This window comes from Atractosteus spatula, chromosome 7 (assembly GCF_055471065.1).
Source record: "Atractosteus spatula isolate fAtrSpa1 chromosome 7, fAtrSpa1.hap1, whole genome shotgun sequence".
Lineage (NCBI taxonomy): Eukaryota > Metazoa > Chordata > Actinopteri > Semionotiformes > Lepisosteidae > Atractosteus > Atractosteus spatula.
In genome coordinates, this window is record NC_142712.1 from 1,384,700 (window position 1) to 1,403,152 (window position 18,453).

General features: G+C 45.0%; 1 protein-coding gene across 1 annotated transcript; it reads right to left on the reverse strand.

The window, feature by feature from the left end:
- Positions 1-574: 574 nt before the first annotated feature.
- On the reverse strand, positions 575-18,289 carry LOC148830049 (immunoglobulin superfamily member 5-like). Its single transcript, XM_088921500.1, has 9 exons — positions 18,154-18,289; positions 16,791-16,870; positions 14,486-14,794; positions 10,593-10,892; positions 9,185-9,322; positions 5,094-5,127; positions 3,524-3,621; positions 2,936-3,006; positions 575-2,065 (listed from the first exon to the last, which is right to left on the reverse strand). Exons 2-9 carry the CDS (start codon positions 16,834-16,836, stop codon positions 1,955-1,957), a joined length of 1,107 nt encoding a protein of 368 aa, XP_088777626.1. The 5' UTR covers positions 16,837-16,870; positions 18,154-18,289; the 3' UTR covers positions 575-1,954.
- Between the last annotated feature and the right edge of the window lie 164 nt (positions 18,290-18,453).

Sequence of the window (18,453 nt, forward strand, 5' to 3'; positions counted from 1 at the left end):
CTATATAGGGGCAGTAGGACCCACACAGACCATAGGGTAAGCGCCCCCTACTGGCACCACCTCTTCCAGCAGCAACCTTAGCTTTCCCAGGAGTCTCCCATCCAGGTACTGGCCAGGCTCACACCTGCTGAGCTCCAGTGGGCTGCCAGCTGTGAGTTGCAGGGTGATATGCATGATATTTATACACAGCAGTTATAATACAAGCCTGAGCACGTGGTGGTGGAAGCACTGGGGAGTTCTTTCAGCTGAGCCCTTAACCAATCCTAGAAGTCTTTGGAATCTTGCGAACCATGTGAGCCAGCAACTGCGATCACCAGCACCAGACCGGGGGAGGGTTTGAACACTGGGTTTCCCTGCTACACAGCGGGTGAGATATTGAGTCACAGCTGGAGCGATCCACTCACTCCTCTCGATCATCCTCGCCTGCGTTTAAAGGGAAGGACTGGTTCCACATGCAGACAACTAACTGATAAAAAATGGGAAAAAAATGATACTCCAATGATACTTGATACCATGAGTAACCATTTAAACTTGGTTAAGTGGACCAAAATGAAGAATATACTAGCTTAGAACATTTTAAAAGACCTGAAATGTCTTGGCATTTTATTTTTATTATTATCTTAAACTGCAAAACACAGGAGGATTTAATGTTCAGCTTTGCACAAACACAAGGTTTCTAGCCAGCATACACCAGGAATGAGAGTTGTGGCTTGACTGTAGCTCTCGTTTTCGTAATAAAGATCACAATCAGGTGGTGTGTGACATGGAACAGTGAGGAACAGCTGCTGGAGGGCAGAAACTGCAATGTGCACACAGTGCAATGGGTTTAGAAACACATAATGAAATGTTGCAACATAATCTGAGGTCTCATTAGCAGCCAGTAATGGCCTGCATTTTTCTGGTTTGATCACTGGGGTATGGCCATTCCAAGGAATAAATGTAGCAGTAATTAAATAATGGCACTTAGCAATAATTTGACAGATGATGAGTAAAGTAAAGGCAAATTGCAGATCCTTTCTACAGACTACAAACTGATTAGCTCACTGCTCTTCGTGTGGTCAGTAGTGTAGAAGGGCATGCGGTGGAGAGGTGCTTAGTGGGCTCTTCTCAGATTGTTTCAACACAACACACAACCTGAACAAGCCACAGCTCCTGGTCCCTCCCTGCCAGGATCACACGAGCCAGCTCTGGAGAAGAGTCACTTAATCACCGCAGTAGAGCCATATGCATGCTTTTGTCAGGCAAGGGAAGCCCTTGATTTTAATGAGGTGTCAGGGCCCTGATTTTATGAGCTGCCCACAGAGCTGGGGAAACGATCTTTGCAGAAAATAGGCATTTAATTTAAAAAGATGAACAGCCCCCCCTGCTCCCATAAAGGAGCCCAGTGGTACTAAAGTAGCCCTTAGCATGACATTTAAAAAATGTACCCAGGTTTATACAAATATTTCTGGTCATTTCTTGCTGAAGAACAGTGCACTGCTACCTGTGAGATCTCTATGCCGCCTGCCTCCAGCCTAGTAACCCTGCAATCAACAGCAGCAACATTTATTTCTAAACAGTACCTCTGGCCCCAGTCTCGCTCCCTGGATGTGCCCCTGGACTGTTCCTGTGTGTCCACTCTCTGCGCACTGCACGCTGGAGGAGCAGCTGCCATCCCACCTGTGAGTTTCTAACAGGTACAAGGTATGCGAACCACAACAGAATACAGGAGGACCATTTGAATTTGCTAAGACCACACAGTACGAAACCTGCTCGGAGCACGCAGCCAGAGGAGGGTGAGACGAGGGTGACTGTAGCCCTTTCTGTGCCAAAAGAAGAGAACAGGGGAAGCTCACTATGGAGGAGGGAAAGGAGAGACGGTTTTGATCAATTCCATTACGGCACCCCAGCCTGACCTGTGACCTTGCACAGGTCCAGGTCTCCGTGTCCAGCTCCTGTGCACACTGTCCTTGAGTCAAACAGAGGTGACGTGCCTCACTTTCTTGGCACCATCTGGGTAGACTGAGCCTGTATAGTTGGTTTGCGAAAAATTTGAGCAGAAACTCCCTTGAATTACATCAGGTATCTGCAAAAGAAAAAAGTGAGAAATACAATGAAAACGTTTCCTCTGAGCACTTACTGTACAACAGTAGAGTCCTGTTAAAAAACTGGCACGCACACATGAAAAGAAAAGTGAAAACTGTAGTGAACCAGAGGTAGTTGTGGGAAAACAGAGAGTAAACAAAACACGGAGACACGGGAATGTGCGAGAATTGTGGTGAAGTACACAAGTGCACACCAGACAGAATCTGTCACAAGGAATTTATGTGTTACCATACAGACAGTACAGATCAGTTTTTCACTATAGCGATTCTTTCACTGGTAAGTTTGTGGGGCATTTTTGGGTGAAGTGACAAGCAATAAAACTTGAACTGAGAAGTGGGATCTCCCACGTGTCTCAATCAGCATAAGAAGGCCCCTCAGGGTGGGCTGGGGGTCTCTCCTATCAGGGAAACCGCTATCCTGCCACCTGCTGGGCACAGTGAGGCTGGCAGTACAGCCAGTAAGAGACCAGCCGTGCCTCCAGTCTGCACAGACTCTCCTGTCAGGCCCTTTCCAGGAGATTCCAGTGTGGCCCGGACAGGTCTACATCTTGCACGTACTCATTCTCCTTGGGAATGGTACAGGAGAAACTGCAGTGAAGAGGGGTCTTTGAAAAAAACTGGTCACTCCCAATTGGATGGCTATATCAACAAAAATATTAGTCATGTCCAGATGTCTAAGTAAAATAATCTCAAGGGATAGCTAGACAGATTTAACACTGCCCGCTGCATGCCTGTTGACCTGCCCGGGCACAGCAGTGTCCAGTCTGCTGTCCTCGTCAGTGAGCCCATCACTGGTGTCACGGAGAGCTCTCTGAATAATTGAAGCACCAAGAACCTCGGGCTTCTGTTACCTCTGATCCCTCCATGGAGTTTTTCTGGTTCCTGTTACTGTTGCTTAGAGCGTAATCATTATAGTAATGACCTGTGAAATAAAAATTTACATTTTAGATAAGACTTCAAAATCTCTTCAGTGCTCACACTTAAACCGATGACGAACGTACGTTGTATGGGATAATGATGATGATGACGAATGTATGTTTTATCTGATGATGATGATGAATGCATGCATGTTTTATCTGATGATGATGATGATGAATGCATGCGTATTTTATCTGATGATGATGAATGTGTGTTTTATCAAAAAGTCTGCTTCTCTTACCCCTTTCGTATTTCTTATTGCACCAAATTATTTCTTCTTGACAGCTCGCTGCTGTAGTCCACACTTGGACAAATTGCCATGCTAGCTAAAATCAGCCAAAACAAAACAGCTTCCTGCAAAAACTATTTCTCAAAGCTGGAGGAAAATAATCTGAGTTGGAAAAATGGAGGCAGCACAATCCTCTGAAGCCAGCTGGTGACCCCATCTGTGTAGACCTAACATGCAGTGCACATAGTCTCACTGGGCTCTCACGTCCCTCCAGCACAGACCCCAGTCTCACCTGCTGGAGTGTTCTTGGAGAATCCCAGGTTGTCCTTTCCCTGGATTGGCAGTGTCTGTGGGGCTTTTCCATTCTGTGCTCTCTGCTGTGAGTCTTTTCTGTGAAGACACGGGCAGCCTGGGTCAGACCGGCTGGATATCAAGAACTAGAACTTTAGAAATGCCAAAGGTTCAGGGTCAAGACAGTGAAGAGAGCCAAGGTGAGGTACAGTGATGTTGGGATTATTGAGATATTGTTCTTTACCAACGCCGAGTATCACATCACATTTTAACCTACACAGTGTGGGTGATGTTCTGCCAAATACAGCCCCTCAGCATGCTTCCAGTTCTTCTGTTTGGAACCTTTATTCACTATATTGTTATGAAGTTATGGACCCTAAAACTTCCTGTTCAAAATATTATTTGCATTATGCACAATGAAGCCCTTAAAAAAGTACATATAAAAAAATATCAAAACATCGTTCAAATGAATCTGCATTGTTTCAAGGATGCTAGCAGACATGGCACCCTCGATGAAACTGCGATTGTTTTTTCGAAGTGCTTGGTTCCAGTTAGAAGGGCTTGTTCGCTATGCTTGGGTGCTTCCTCCAGCCCAGCAGCTTGTCGCTGATGTCACAGCCCATGCCATGACCGAGAGCCGGTACATGGAGGAGGGTGTGTTCTACACTGAGGTCAGGTTTTCCTAGGGGAAAACACACACTAGTAGCCACACAGAAGGCCAAAACACAACCAATGCAAGTCTCAACGCCCCTTCATTTGTTTCTCGGTACATCTGAGAGTAATCCTTAATCAAAAGGGACTAGGCAAAGTCCTCAGTGTCTCTTTTTCAGACTGTTAGGACTGAAGACAAAATGGACAGTGCAAAGTACTGGAGGTGATTGGGGTGAAAATTCACATTTTCAGCAGGATAAGCAGACACATAAGGACAAAGCTACATTGGAGCAGTTTCAGATTAACAATCCTGTGCATTGTAAGAATCTGTGGAAAGTTTTGGTGACTGCTGCCCATAAACAATTCCCAAGACATGAGAAAGCTCAGGCAAATCTGCCAAGAAGATTGGACAAAAATTGCACCAAGACAGTGTGCAAAGTTGGTAGAGACTCCCCCAAAAAACTGGTGGCTGTAATTACAAACCCTAACCCTAACCCTAACCCAAAGGTGCCTAAATATTGAGTTCATGGGTCAGAATACTTAAGCAATCAACATATTTAATCTTTATCTTTAGTATTTGCTTACATTTACTGTAACTTATCTTACCCTTCAAAGTCTTTAGTTTGAACATTCAAGATTTGAATAAAATATTATCTTATTAAAAACTCTTTCATGCATCATTTTGTAATTTCACAGAATGGGGCATTATAGAAAGGGTATTCCCTGACTGTAGGGAGTGAATTTTTGTTATCATTTACAACTTGCATCAGGCCCTGATTAATTTATTGTAATTTTAATACCTAACATACTCATAGGGTTTTGGATGTGGTTAGTGGGGAGACCTGACAGTGAAAAGAAGTAGAGTCTTTCAGTGCTTTTGAAGCTGCAGACCATGTCAGTCAGCCAGGAAATTCACTTGCCTTGTTTCCTCCTCATAGCTCTCATAGCTGGGTTCTGAAAGAGAATGAAATATGGCTTTAATATAGAGGATAATTGCATGATTTGTCTTGGGATTCATAAAGTTTCTTTTTCCGATTGTGTGTGTGTGAGAACGTGAATTAATATGATATAAAAGGTTTAATAACCTCGAGAGAAACAGCCTGATCTGGATGAAAATGACACCACATTTCTCACAGGCTTGCCCCTGGCCCTTTGGCTATATCTATTGTCTCCGTATCAAAATCAATTCAGCCGATGTTGCTTTAGATATGCACAACTGCAGTCCGCAGGCGGTCCTCAGTCCCAGTAGAAGAGACTGCTCTAACCATGAATGAATCGCACCGCAGTGGCACGCTTCTCCTCCCCCCCCGGGTTCACGAGGAGGTAAGAGTGCTTACAGAATGGCACGGCGGGAGGTGACTGAAGGGCTGGGTCGTGTTGAGAGGAGCACAAAAGAAAGATCCTTGGAGGAGCAGAACACGATTCGAGATGTCTCCCTGGGCTACCAGCCTACAACGTCCAATTGTGTGGTTGTGCCGTGTTCTAAAAATAACGCCAGTGCAGTGTTCTGTCAGTAGGTTATAGACAGGCTTGACGTGAGTCATCTACTGCATTTCCGAAGCAAGCTGTGCTGTTGAGGGAGCATGTCAAGCTGGAACTGCACTGTGTGAAATTCAAGTGAAAATGGTTTGGGGTGCTATATCTAGGAATTCTGATTATCTAAGAAGTGTGATGTGATATTTGCAATAAACTAATTGAGCTAAACAAGACAGTCCAAAAAATGTATGCACAAACCGTAGAACAGTTTTGGGCTACATTTTGTTGAAGTCATTTTAAACTTGTGTTTAGGTGTGTATACCTGTCTAAAATTGGAACTCGGCACAAAGGCATGTCCTTGACTTTCTCTAGTCCTCAATCTGTCACAGATATTAAACCATTTTAATACATGACTCACAAGCACGTCTGTTATCACAGACATACAGGAAGCTTCACTGCTGAGGACACCTATCTATTTGGGATGGCTTCATAAGACTCAAGGAAACATCTTAACAAACCTGCTACCTGGCCAAAAAAACTGCAGGTTCTTTGGCTCATGGGAGGCTCAGATCTCAGCAGTAGTAAGTAGACACAACTTTCCAGCCTTGCTTGAGATTCCTGTTTTTTATATATGTTTTTGTATATCTTTTATACTGACATAGGTTTAAAGGATCCTAATAAAACACCTCACCCAGATCCATTACACTATAACTTTAGTTGCATAGTAGATAGGTCCTGGCAACAGTTATCAATAACGTGTGCTGTGGATCTGGCAATACTGTCCTGTTGCACACAACGGCCTGTGAAGTCCTACGTCCTTTTCTTCAGAGCTGTAGCATTTGAAATGAATCTTACTACTGCAATGCTGAAACTGTTTTGTTTTCATCAATGCAATTATATCACCACATAATAATGCAATAATGCAAAAAAATGTTTTTTTCTTTAGAGCAATTATGAGCAATTATGTAAAACCACACCATTCCTGTGGAACTGAGAGTGTATTAAAAATCTTTTTTTTTTCAAAACATGTGTCAGATGCTAACAAGCAAAGGGCTCAGTTGAGTTTAGTGGAAAGGGAAGACTAGTAAGTATTGCCTAAAGTGGAATTTAAAATCCTAGTTTAGTACTCCTGCAAGTTAAGCTTTGTGGAGATCCTCAGATCTGCTAAGGCCTTCAGAGCTCACAGCGTGGGCCTGAGCTGGAGCTCTGCTCTGAGCTGAGCTGTGACGAGTGCTCGAGTGTCATGTGATGAGGATCTCTGCCACTGCAGTTGTTTCTTTCAGGAACTCGACTTGAAATCAGGCTCACAGAGGCAACACGAGGTACTGGTTCTGAGAAGGATCTCCGGATCACACCTCAGCTTCCTGCCTGCGTAAAAACCTGATTCCCAGTCCAGGCGCCTGTCTCTTCCGGCTTTCATGCAAATTCTGCACATTCTTATTTGATTTTAATTAATCTTGAATTGAACTTTTTTATTAAAAAATCACTTCAGCTCTTAAATACAGTAGTCACAGAAAACGGTGTGATCCCTGTGCCAGGGGCCAGTTTTCAGAGTTTCAGGTGAAATGATTAGTTCACAACCTCACTAAAAATGCGGACTATGGGAACATTTGACACGCGTTCCTCCCACCTCTTTCCATACATCATGACATAATAATCAATTAGGTACTATTTAGGAAAGCACGAAGGAACAGTAATCTTAAACCTTGTTGAAACAAAGATCTGGTCACTCCATCCTGGAAATACCTTCAAAAGAGATTATCTGTGAAACTAAGCACTGATTAATTGGCTAAATTATGAGTTCAATAATGAAACAAATTACAAGCTCAGCTGGAACAAAACCCAGAAGACACATTTTTACTGCAGGACCAGGACATAATACCGCTGTCCCACAAAAGGGCCACAAAACTGCAGCTGCTCAGGTTAATCTTCTGCGCCACTCAGCTTCTGGGAAGCACTTTCAAATGGTGTTACATCCCCAGTGAAATCCAAACATGAATATGTTTTACACTTCCCATAAAAGAAAAAAATGAGTCATTGAGTTATTCCTCAAGAGATAGACAGAAGCAATTCTGTAATAAACCCACATCTTTAGGGTGGTAAGCCTGCCCTCCTGGGTTGATTATTTGGGATGTAGCGCCACCTGGTGGTGGGGAGCTGACACTAATTTTTCTTCTCCAAGAGCACTGGGTGCTGACAGGCCTGTTTTAATTGTCGCCGCACGGACCACAGCGAGAGTGTATATGACGGGACCTGCCTTGCTGTGAGCCTTGTGTTTGTGTGGGTGGATGGCGGAAGCTTAATTTCAGAGGAGGATAAGACAATTAATCATTCTAATTAAGATGAACTTGAACTTGAACTTTATTGCCATATGTAACCGGTACTGGTACAATGGAATTCTTACTTACAGAAGGTCTCTCGATTGTAAAACAAGTGTAAAAAACAAAACAAAGTGCAAACAGTGCATCAAGACAATGTACAAACAAACAATAGACAATGTGCAAGTAAACATGTAGACAGTTTGAATGTAAACAATACAGACGTGTAAACAATGACTGGAGATGTGCAACAGATAAGAAATCATAATGAGGTAGATGGTGATGGTGTAGGTGTGGTCCGAGGGGCTAAATGTGTTCGCCAATCGCCCTGCTTGTGGATAGAAGCTATTGAAGAATCTAGTGGTAAGTGTCCATGTGCTCTTATATCTCTTGCCTGAGGGCAGTGAAGAGCTCATGCCCGGGGTGGTGACTGTCCTCTGTGATGGCCAGAATTCTACCACGGCAGCGGTCCTCATAGAGCTGTTTAATCTCGGTGAGACCGCAGCCGATGATCTTCTGGGCCATATTGACCATTCTCTGCAGTGCCTTTCTTTCTCGCGAAGAGGTGTTGCCATACCACACGGTGATCCCGTTGGTGAGGACGCTCTCGATGGTGCAGCGGTAGAAGTTCACCAACACATGTATTGGCATCCCCCATCGCTTGAGGCACCTCAAGAAATAAAGGCGCTGCTGAGCCTTCTTTATGATAGAGTCTGTGTTCACAGTCCAGGTTAGATCTTTAGAGATGTGAATTCCCAAAAACCTAAAGCTGGTGACTGTTTCCACTTCCGTTCCATCAATACTGATTTGATTTATGATATGATTTAAAACGCCAGGAGCTGCTGATTGAGGGCTGCAGAGCATCAAAGGGACTCAGCAGTGTTGAACTTCCATTCAGTTACCATTACTTTTTTTAAAATAACATCCTTAACCAATTTGGTTAATTGAATTAACTGGCAATCCATGAGGCACCGACGTAGTGAGTTCTTCAGTTTTCCATAGAAGACGGGTATTGAATAAATTTCTAACAAAATATCTCTTTACTTTTTGAAGTTGTGGGTGTAAGTATTGCAATGGAGTTTAAATTGTCCCCTGCATAAAAACATTTGAAATATCCTACAGGATCATGAATTACTATCATTATCGGTTTTCTGGATTGAGGGGAAGATTCCCCGGCCAGGGAAAACACTGTACAAAGAAACCAAGAAACTACTCACGGGGTCTTCTTTTCCTTTTGCAACAGAACACAATCAGTATGACAAGCAGCACCAGCAGAATAGCGGCCGAGACGGACACGGTGACTGCTATCAGCACGGTCCTGTCGATCCTGGGCTGGCCAGGGGCTGGAAAGAGAACTGGGGGAGGAAGAGGGTAAGACTTTGGCTGGGGTCAGTGTGTCACACTCACTCACGACAGAACTCCACTCGCATTGCTGTGACGTCACCTCATCCACCACTGTAAGTGCTTGTTATGGCAGAAAATCAATACCACCTGCTCATAATGAGGATCGCACTGCACTGGATGTTTAAGAGAAGTTTCCACACCATGCCCTACATCTTAGCTTAGGCATTCTCTGGTTTGTTTTTCTCTGGTTTTCGGCTTGGCTCTGTTTTGGTTTGGTTTCATTTTCATATTACCCCTGTGTTTGCTACTGTGCTTCGTTACGGGCTTTGCCCGTCCAGACTTATCCTGGATGTTAAGACCAGTTCTAACCGGACCCTGTGCGGACGACACAATCCAGAATAGTGAGGAAGGAATACACTAGGGAAAAGTCATGCAGGAACAGGGATGGACAGGGGGGCGTGTCCATATGGTGCTGGTGATCCGGGGAGTTGTGGCCGAGGCGAACAGTCCAGAATAAATCCAAAAGGGGGAATCCAAAAACGAAAGCAAAAGGTCCAAGGCTGAGAAATCTGTCCAAACAGGAGATTAAAATCAGGTGCCGGGTCGGGACCGGCGGGGGGGACAAGGACAGGAGCAGGAAGTTAAAAACATGACGGAGCCAGGCGCCACCAGGTCCTGGGCTCGCACGATGCGGGGATCAGATGCAGATGCGGGGATCCTGGCTTTTAAAGGCGAACAGAAACAGGGAAGAAACAAGGAACAGGTGGCCGGAATGATACAAACGAGGAAGGGCTGGAGCGCCCTTAAGAGGAGGGGTTGCGATCGTGACACTGGATTGTTTCCCTCATCACCGATTTCCCCGCTTCTGGGCTCAAACCTGCTACATAGACTGTTGCTCTGCTTCAGATAAGAGCAGCACATTACCCAGTCTTGTGAAGAGGGACAGGAGCCACAGCTAGAGACGGGTTTAGCTTTAGCGCGGGGTCGGGGGGAGCACAGACACTGGGTCATGGTGAGGGTCGAGAGCAGGATCGGCTGCAGGGGTGCAGTTAAGGGTAAATCTGGATTAAAGTTCGGGTTGAGAGTTAATGTTCGTGTTAACTCCCCATCTCACCCTTGGTAATGACAACACTGCATTATAGACGTCTCAGCACTCTTAACTACAAGCACGTTCATCTTGTCTGCACGGTCATGTTTACTGTAATTGCACACAGCTGGAGCTCGTCCGGTAGAAAGGGAATGAAGGGACATGCCAGCACTATGCCCAGCTACACTGCTCACCTTCCGTCACGACCAGGGAGGCGTTGACACGGAGAGGGACGTGCAGGACGGGGATGGAGGCCTGACACTCCACTGTGAGGTTGTGGGTGGGGGTGATGTGCAGGGTGCTGGTCGAGACGTACAGCCCGGTGTCATCGATGCTGCTCTCTGTGCTGTAGCCGCCTGGGTCAGCGGGCGAGCCGTCCAGCATCCAGGCCATGCCAGGACATGGGTACCAGCCTCTGGCCCGACACAGGACGGTGGCGGACTGGTTCCACTGCACCTCCAGGCTGTTGTTCAAGATCTCCAGCCTACCCGGCACTGGAGACAAACACAAGCAACACCGAACAGCTTCATGCACACTCACTGCTTTGTGGCGTTTTCTGTTGTGGCGGTCTATGTTTTGCTCCTGCACATCTGTGCGGTGGCTCTGTGGCTCAGGATCTGTGCCTGTTGCTGGAAGGTTGCCGGTTCAAATCCCACGGCCGGCAGAGGAATCTTACTCTGTTGGGCCCCTGAGCAAGGTCCTTAACCCCACCCGTTCCAGGGGTGCTGTGCAAATGGCTGACCCTGTGCTCTGACCCCAAGCTTCTCTCCCTTTCTGTGTGTCTCATGGAGAGCAAGTTGGTGTATGCAAAAAGACAAATTCCTCATACAAGAAATTGTATATGGCCAGTAAAGTGATCTCATCTCTTACCTGTACCACCTGCACTACCAGCTACCAGGCCTTCAGTACTGTGTGCAAACTTGTTATTGTAACAGTCACCAGCTGGGAAGGTATGCACTCTTTGCTCATGACTAACACACTCTCATCAGATCACAAGCAGACGCTCTCCTTGCTACCAGTGTTCAATGTAACTGTTCCCAAAATAAGGCACATGACTAATGAATGATCTTTCTCAGTCAAGTTCTCACTGTGCTACTAATTCTTTAAAAGGTAGTATGATCACTTGCAGCTTAGAGTTCCTTGGAGGTTTTTCTTGGATGACAAATGAGACCTGGGAAATGCAGAACAGCTATAAGAGAGGTCAATCGGAATAAAATAGAAAGAAAATTGAGTGGTGTGTGTAATGCTACAGTTTATAAAATGACTTAACATGGCAAGCAAATGTGAATTCAAACATCAGAATAACTCCAAACAACAACAAATGCTTATAGGGCTGAAGCACTTCTGGTGACCTTTACTGGAAATTAATGCACCCTCTAGTCTTTGCTTACCACTCATTTTTCTAAACTTGGCATGCTGTTAGCCCATCACAGATGCAGTCTCATTGTAATCAAATTCAACTTGCATGTTTCAGAGACTATTAAAAATGCAGACATGCAGCACTATAGACAGAGGATGAAAAATAAATCCTGACAAAGCAATTTGGACAGCAGAGAGATTGTCTCTCAGAAGAATCCACATTAATGACTGCGCTGCTGTCAAAACTCTGGCGTATCTATTAATTCCTCTATTCCACACAGCTTTTCTGATACAGTGGGGAAAATTATTAGCAAATGACAAGGATGACAGTCTAAGTGAGGCATCATCCTTCTTGGTAGAACAGGTTGGTTTATTTTTTTAATAACATATGGAGGAGTAAATAAAGGTCTGATTCCCTCTATGTATTCACCAACTGCTAAATGAATTGATTAGCAGTGAAAGACTTTAAAGCTTGCTGTTTTTCAAAATGACCCAGCTCTCTCAACTGCCATTGCCTCATGAAATTTGCAGGTTTAAATACAACATTTAATCTGTAAGAAGGATGACCTCTGTCTTCATTAATTCTGCTTTCCTCTCTTTCTCTCACACTTGAGGAGTGTTAAAAGCCCGTTTGCTGCTAATTTCTGCATTACATCATGGGCTCGATTGCTTTCCCACTATGAAATGTAGTAACTTACATACAGATTCATACAGGATAATGAGAATGAAGTTAAAAAAGCAGGCTTACTTCTTCGAAAGATTTGTGGATCCCATCCACCAATAAATTGAAATGAATGTTCCACAAATCACCAGCTCACTTGCTGACTGTTCACTTGCAATGCCAGGATGCACATTTAATTAAAAAATCAGTCTGTATGGAAAGTTCTTCTGGTCCTTCATTGAAGTATTTTATCTACCATATAATATTGTTAATGGCTATTCAAGTCAGCAGGAATGTGCAGCACCGTCAATACTGAGCCCCACCAGGTAATATATTAAAGGCAAAGGGTCATTGCTTTGTTTTCTCAACACCTCTTCTTCTTCTCCCCAGAGTGTCCTTCTTGCTTTTAGCTTAGATCTCACCTCTGAGCACATTAGGTTTATAATACAGGAAATCTGAATTTGCATCTCAGTGATCCAGGTAAAGCTCTCGAAAATGATCTCCCAGACAGTCATTCCTCTCAGACTTTCACTAGCAACTTTCACCCCATGAATAAGTCCTGCATCTTTATCTGAATGTACACAGCACAGCAAATCATTGCATTCATTCTGCACAGCAGGCCCTCAGCTCTCCTGTTATCCTGAAGGCACAGAGGCTGCAGGACCTGGCCACGTCTGCAGAGCGAGGGCTGAAGGAAGCTGCACGTTACCGGTCCATACCGAAAAGGCATCAGTGCCCATCTACACGGCAGCTCACCTTCAGATTCCTAGCCTGAGAGAAGCCTGGGCTATTAATGACTCTCCAGAGATGGACTAATTGCAATACGAAAAAGTAATGAATTATTTTTGAATTCTTATCACTCAACTAAATTCATAATTTATCAGTATGATTACGAGCTTGATATTATTTCCATAACCATTACTGTAGGTCTGGTTTGTTGCCCATACTTATGATGAATAATCACACTACTTAACAATTTCATCTTCATCTGCATGTGTCTGTGAATAGAATTTGGCACATTTATAAACATTCCTGCTCTATTAGTTTACTGTGCAGGTAGGGGCATTTTGTTCTTTTGGGTGCGAAAGCTCGCTCCAGACATGACAGATTTATTTGCTTGAAAAAATTGAAAAAATGTACGTTTTTGCTAAACAGTATTTTTTTTGGTATGGTATGGTAGACAGTTTGTAAAAGCAGCGTTAATAGTGCAATAAATCAGTGCGTACATGGAATTCATATCTAATAAAGATCAGTTATAGGCACACAGCCCACACTCTGTAGCTCTACCCCGTGATGAGGTATTTCTCCCACTGAGGGGGGTTGACTGTGCAGACAACTGCAGTGAAGTACAGTAAATCTCGGGAAGAGTTACAGTGCCCCCCTGGCAGTCCTGGCTGAGAGACAGTATTTCTTACAGCACCATCGATCTCCACCTGACCCCCACAGCTCAGGCTATGCTAATGAAGGGACCTGAGGCCTCAGAACCGTTTCCACAGCGGTCTGTCACCACCGGCCAGAACCGTTTCCACAGCGGTCTGTCACCACGGGCCAAAACCGTTTCCACAGCGGTCTGTCACCACGGGCCAGAACCGTTTCCACAGCGGTCTGTCCCCACCGGCCAGAACCGTTTCCACAGCGGTCTGTCACCACGGGCCAAAACCGTTTCCACAGCGGTCTGTCCCCACCGGCCAGAACCGTTTCCACAGCGGTCTGTCACCACGGGCCAAAACCGTTTCCACAGCGGTCTGTCCCCACCGGCCAGAACCGTTTCCACTGCAGACAAAATTGCTGTGGTCCTGGTCAGCACACGCAACATAGCCGCCACCATGGAGCCCCCAGGAACGTACTCTTCTGTTCCAGAGCACTGTGTCTCTCACCACATGCAGTCTGCACGGACTTCTTTTTCCCTCACCTGTCTTTTGCAACGTGACCAACAATGACAATAAGATCCACAATCTTATTCAAAACCTACATGTAATTTTTCCTAAAGTACTGAGGTACTGAGTATAAAATAAATCCATTGCATTTCCTTGCTATTGCATTGGCGATGAGATTCAAACAACCTACCTTCGACAGACAGATTGGCGTCCTTGTTCCCCACGTTCTGCAGCCCGCAGGTGAGGGGGCCGCTGTCCTGGCGCGAGACGTTGTGGATGATGAACTCGGAGGTGAAGGTGTCCAGAGTGGTGTAGTTCTGCACGTCGTAACGGCCAGAGACTCCCACGGGCCCAACCTGAGCCACGATCGTCAGCATAGGCACATCCTTGAGCGCCCAGATCAAGACCAGCCAGTCCTTCGACACAGTGCAGTTGAACCTGGCGGTTCTGCTGAGCAGCACTGTGGCGTCCTGAGGACCTTGAATTAACCTGGCAGCACCTGTGAACAGCACACAAGGAAGTGACCATCACTGGCCTTTGCATGACAAATGTCTGTGGGGCTTCTTAACTCTGTTGCATTATCGTCCCTGCTACTTCAGTGCTGCTGAACACACACTCGAGAGCCCCGGCTGAGAGTACGATGCAGGCTCTGACTTCATCCAGCCCAGACGCGCACAAGGTGTTGAAGCAGTCACATTTCTAGCCCAGTACGTCCTTTAGTGCCGCTTATTGTCATTGAATTCCCATTACACCCCGAGCCAAATAGATTCTGCCTCTGTACGGGCTTTTTAAAAATATCTCCTGATCGAGAGTGTAGGATGGGTGTGTCTGAGGCCCCGAGAGGGCAGGGCGCTCTGCTTTGTGGTGTTTCTGTTTGCTGTAGGGGCGGACAGGGCGCTGTCTTGACTCCGTCCCACAGGAAGCACGCTGCTGTGTATTGGGCAGGATCCACTGAAGAAAAAACCATTAGTGGCTGGTAGGTCACCCAGAGATATGGAGAGAATTATAAGTAAATGTCAATCAATCTCGACTTATTAATTCATGGCAATTGTACAGCAGACATTAAAAATAACAATCCTCAGAATCAGATCAGAAATGAGAGCAATAAAAAACTAATATTGGGAATAGACGTAGCAGTACGCCATCAGCAGCATCATTAGTTTGTCCCCAGACATGACCAGAATGTGTTTATAAGGCAAAACGTCCAGCTTGGAGCTGCAGGTGCTGTCTGCTGAGCTCAGAGGCCGAGGGAAGATCACAGGCTCTGCCTTCGACGGGAACCTTTCTGGTCGCTAAAGAACAGCCGCAGCCGCCAGGGTGGCGCGGGGGCAGCGCGTGGCCACCAGGCCCTGCCCTGAGGCGAGGTCTCGGCCAGCGTGCAGAGACTGTGTTTACTTCCAGAGCAGACAGGTTCTGAGTAAGAGGAAATCGACCAAAGCGAAGGAGCATTAATAATGGAAGGGAGATAAACAAGTGCAGAGTGTGGCCATTAACTTTCCTCCCCAAGTGTCAAACTTTTCCCACGTATTAATTTAAATGGCTCTTCTGTAATTAAGTTTTGTAATTGCTATTGTATGGGACAGAATATAAATGGTTTTCTTGTGGCATTTGCGCAGCGTTTAAATCAATCCCCAGGGCTCAGACTCTTGTGCAGCCACAATCCTGCATTCATCTTTGTGCTTGAAAGCCACATGGAAGTTTTCTTATCGATGCGCAGCTCTGCTTCTACACTTCTCTCATTAAGTGGCAGCAGAAAAAAGCCAGTCCAGCCCCGTCCTGATGTCACTGAGCTCTCAGAGCTCCAGAGGTATGTAGAGGGTGGGGGAGGATTGACTACGTGTAGGAGACACACCCACTTAACCAGTCGCCAGCCAACGTAAAATCTGTGCACTTCTGTAACACTCGAATACACACGAGTTACTTCAGATTCCGGCCCCAACATTGGTATTTCATTATGATATTCACAGCAATGTGGTCAAAGAATCTATAGTAGTCTTTGCTTTATAGGCACAAATGATGAAACTGTGCTTCTGAGCAAACAAGCTGAGAATCTCAGGAAAGTAAGCAGTTACAGCACAGTTCTAACAACCCCATCGCTCACCTTCGGCTGCAAGAGTGACAGTGCGCTGTGCATTATGGGCCTTTCAGGACAGCCTTGACATCTCAGTGGACACGTTGCTCGTCCCCTCTTAAATGCTCTCCGTTTGTATGTTTTCCTGATACGATTCCACCTTTCAGTTATTTGGATTGACTTGGTTTCATGTCCATGGTTTGGTCTGAGCAGCCTTGTGTGTTTTTTTGTTAAAAAATAGGCAAAATCAATAAACGCAAAAGGTTAGAAGAATGTGTCTTTAAATCATCCAAAATGACTAACAGTATTTATTTAATGACAAGGGGGCACTGGAAATAACTGTCTGAGTGAAGGAGGAAAGAGTTAATCCTTGTGAAGGAGACAGGTATGCTGGAGGACTCATCCCTGCAGGTTTAAAGCTCACCTATGGCTGAGGGCAGTAAAACAGCCAGGAAGACAAGGCTGCGCATGGTGTCCCAGCACTGCTCATGCCAGAGTCCGGAGCTGAAAGGAGAAACAGGCAGGAAGTGGGGGAGAGAACAGCTCCGGACCTCACAGAACCTGTCACTCCCTGCTATTGTCCTGCATTGCTGTGAATGTAAGCACGCTGCTACAAGATCAGTATGCCTGCAAATATCCAATATCAGTGCTCTGCCTGAAATATTATCATAACTAAACTGACATTCCAGTTTTGCTCTTTTTAACACACTTGGATAGATGAGGATTATAAATAATTCACACTTTAAGAGTCCATGGAAATCCGTGACATGAACATTAAATTCGTGATGATTCTTAATGAATAACATTCCTGCTGGAGTGCGAAAACTATTAAATGTTAACAATGGTAATATTTTATTGTATCCCCATGAAATCTTGCTTAACCAAATAAGGATCTCCACAGCACTTTTTATCTGTGCGCTGCAAATGGATTTCTGCACTCTGAAAGCAAATGCAAACTGCAGGTTCTAACATATGGATTGAGATAAGATGCATTATTAACACACATTTCAGTTAATCTTCAGAGTTCACAGAGACGCTGGCAGGTCTGTTAATTGTGTAATTAATGCAGATACGTGCTCAGAAATGCCAGGAGGTCCTAATCCACTTCTCCCCCATTATGAAAAATAATTTTTACCTTTCAGTTGCAAGATGCACAAAGACAACTTCCTTTAAAATGAACTCTGAGAAAAAAGCAAAGAAAAAGCTCCCATACTGAGCACGTCTGAGTCTCATGTCATGAATATATTCCACTGACGCACTGTGCAAATAGGTTACAGAAAGTGTGTCGATTATTGTCGCAGTCCTCCATTTTAAATTGTCCAGCTTTACTTTGTAAAAAAATATTAACTGAGCTGGAAGCATGAAAGAGGAACAGCCTTCTCTAAACAGGTGTCTTCTATCAGAGAAAAGATCAGGTGACAGAAGGTGACAACTGCAAAACCAAAACTAGCCTTTATTAGTATCAAGGTAGAAAGATGTGCTTTGCTTTTTATTCGCTTTAATCTTTGTACCTCTTCAAAATGCATGTCTTATTAGTTGATCACGTTTGATCATTTTCGTGAAGCATTATCAAACAGCAAAGCTATACCAAACGAACTGCTGCAAACTGAGAAACGCTCTTCTCCAGCACTGCCAGAAATCGAGTCAAAAGGGAGCACCAGCTCCAAGCCTTCTCTCCCAGGGTGTGCGCTCTCAGAAAAAACAGCTTTCTATTCTTTATCTGAGACGTAAAAAAAACAAGTAGACGCATTTTCAACAGGACGGTGCTCTCTGGTTAGCAAACCTACCTTTTATGTAGGAGCTTTACGACAGCTCACAGGAAAGATCTGCTGGTGAAAAACGCTGCCGACGCAGATGCAAATCAAGGTTGTCTAAGCAGAAAAACAAAAAGCTTCAGTGTGCCATGTAGGAGAACAGGCTAATGCCTTCAGGTTCACTGCTGTACTAAAGAGGTCAAAGTCCATCTTCCTGCTGTAATGATTAACTACAAACATGGAACATGAATGGACACACAGAAAGCAGCTCCCCTTTCTTGTGAGGAAGCCAGCAGGGAAACCCTGTCCTTTACCTAGTTTTGCATGTGCTCA

Bases quoted from the DNA above. Each gene is read 5' to 3' on its own strand.
- LOC148830049 (XM_088921500.1), bottom strand. From the start codon at position 16,836: ATGCGCAGCCTTGTCTTCCTGGCTGTTTTACTGCCCTCAGCCATAG. The intron at 3,622-5,093 runs GCAAGTGAATTT...GTGTCTTCACAG, and splicing joins AGCTATGAGGAGGAAACAAG to AAAAGACTCACAGCAGAGAG. The intron at 2,066-2,935 runs GTAACAGAAGCC...TTTCTTTTGCAG, and splicing joins ACTCCATGGAGGGATCAGAG to ATACCTGATGTAATTCAAGG.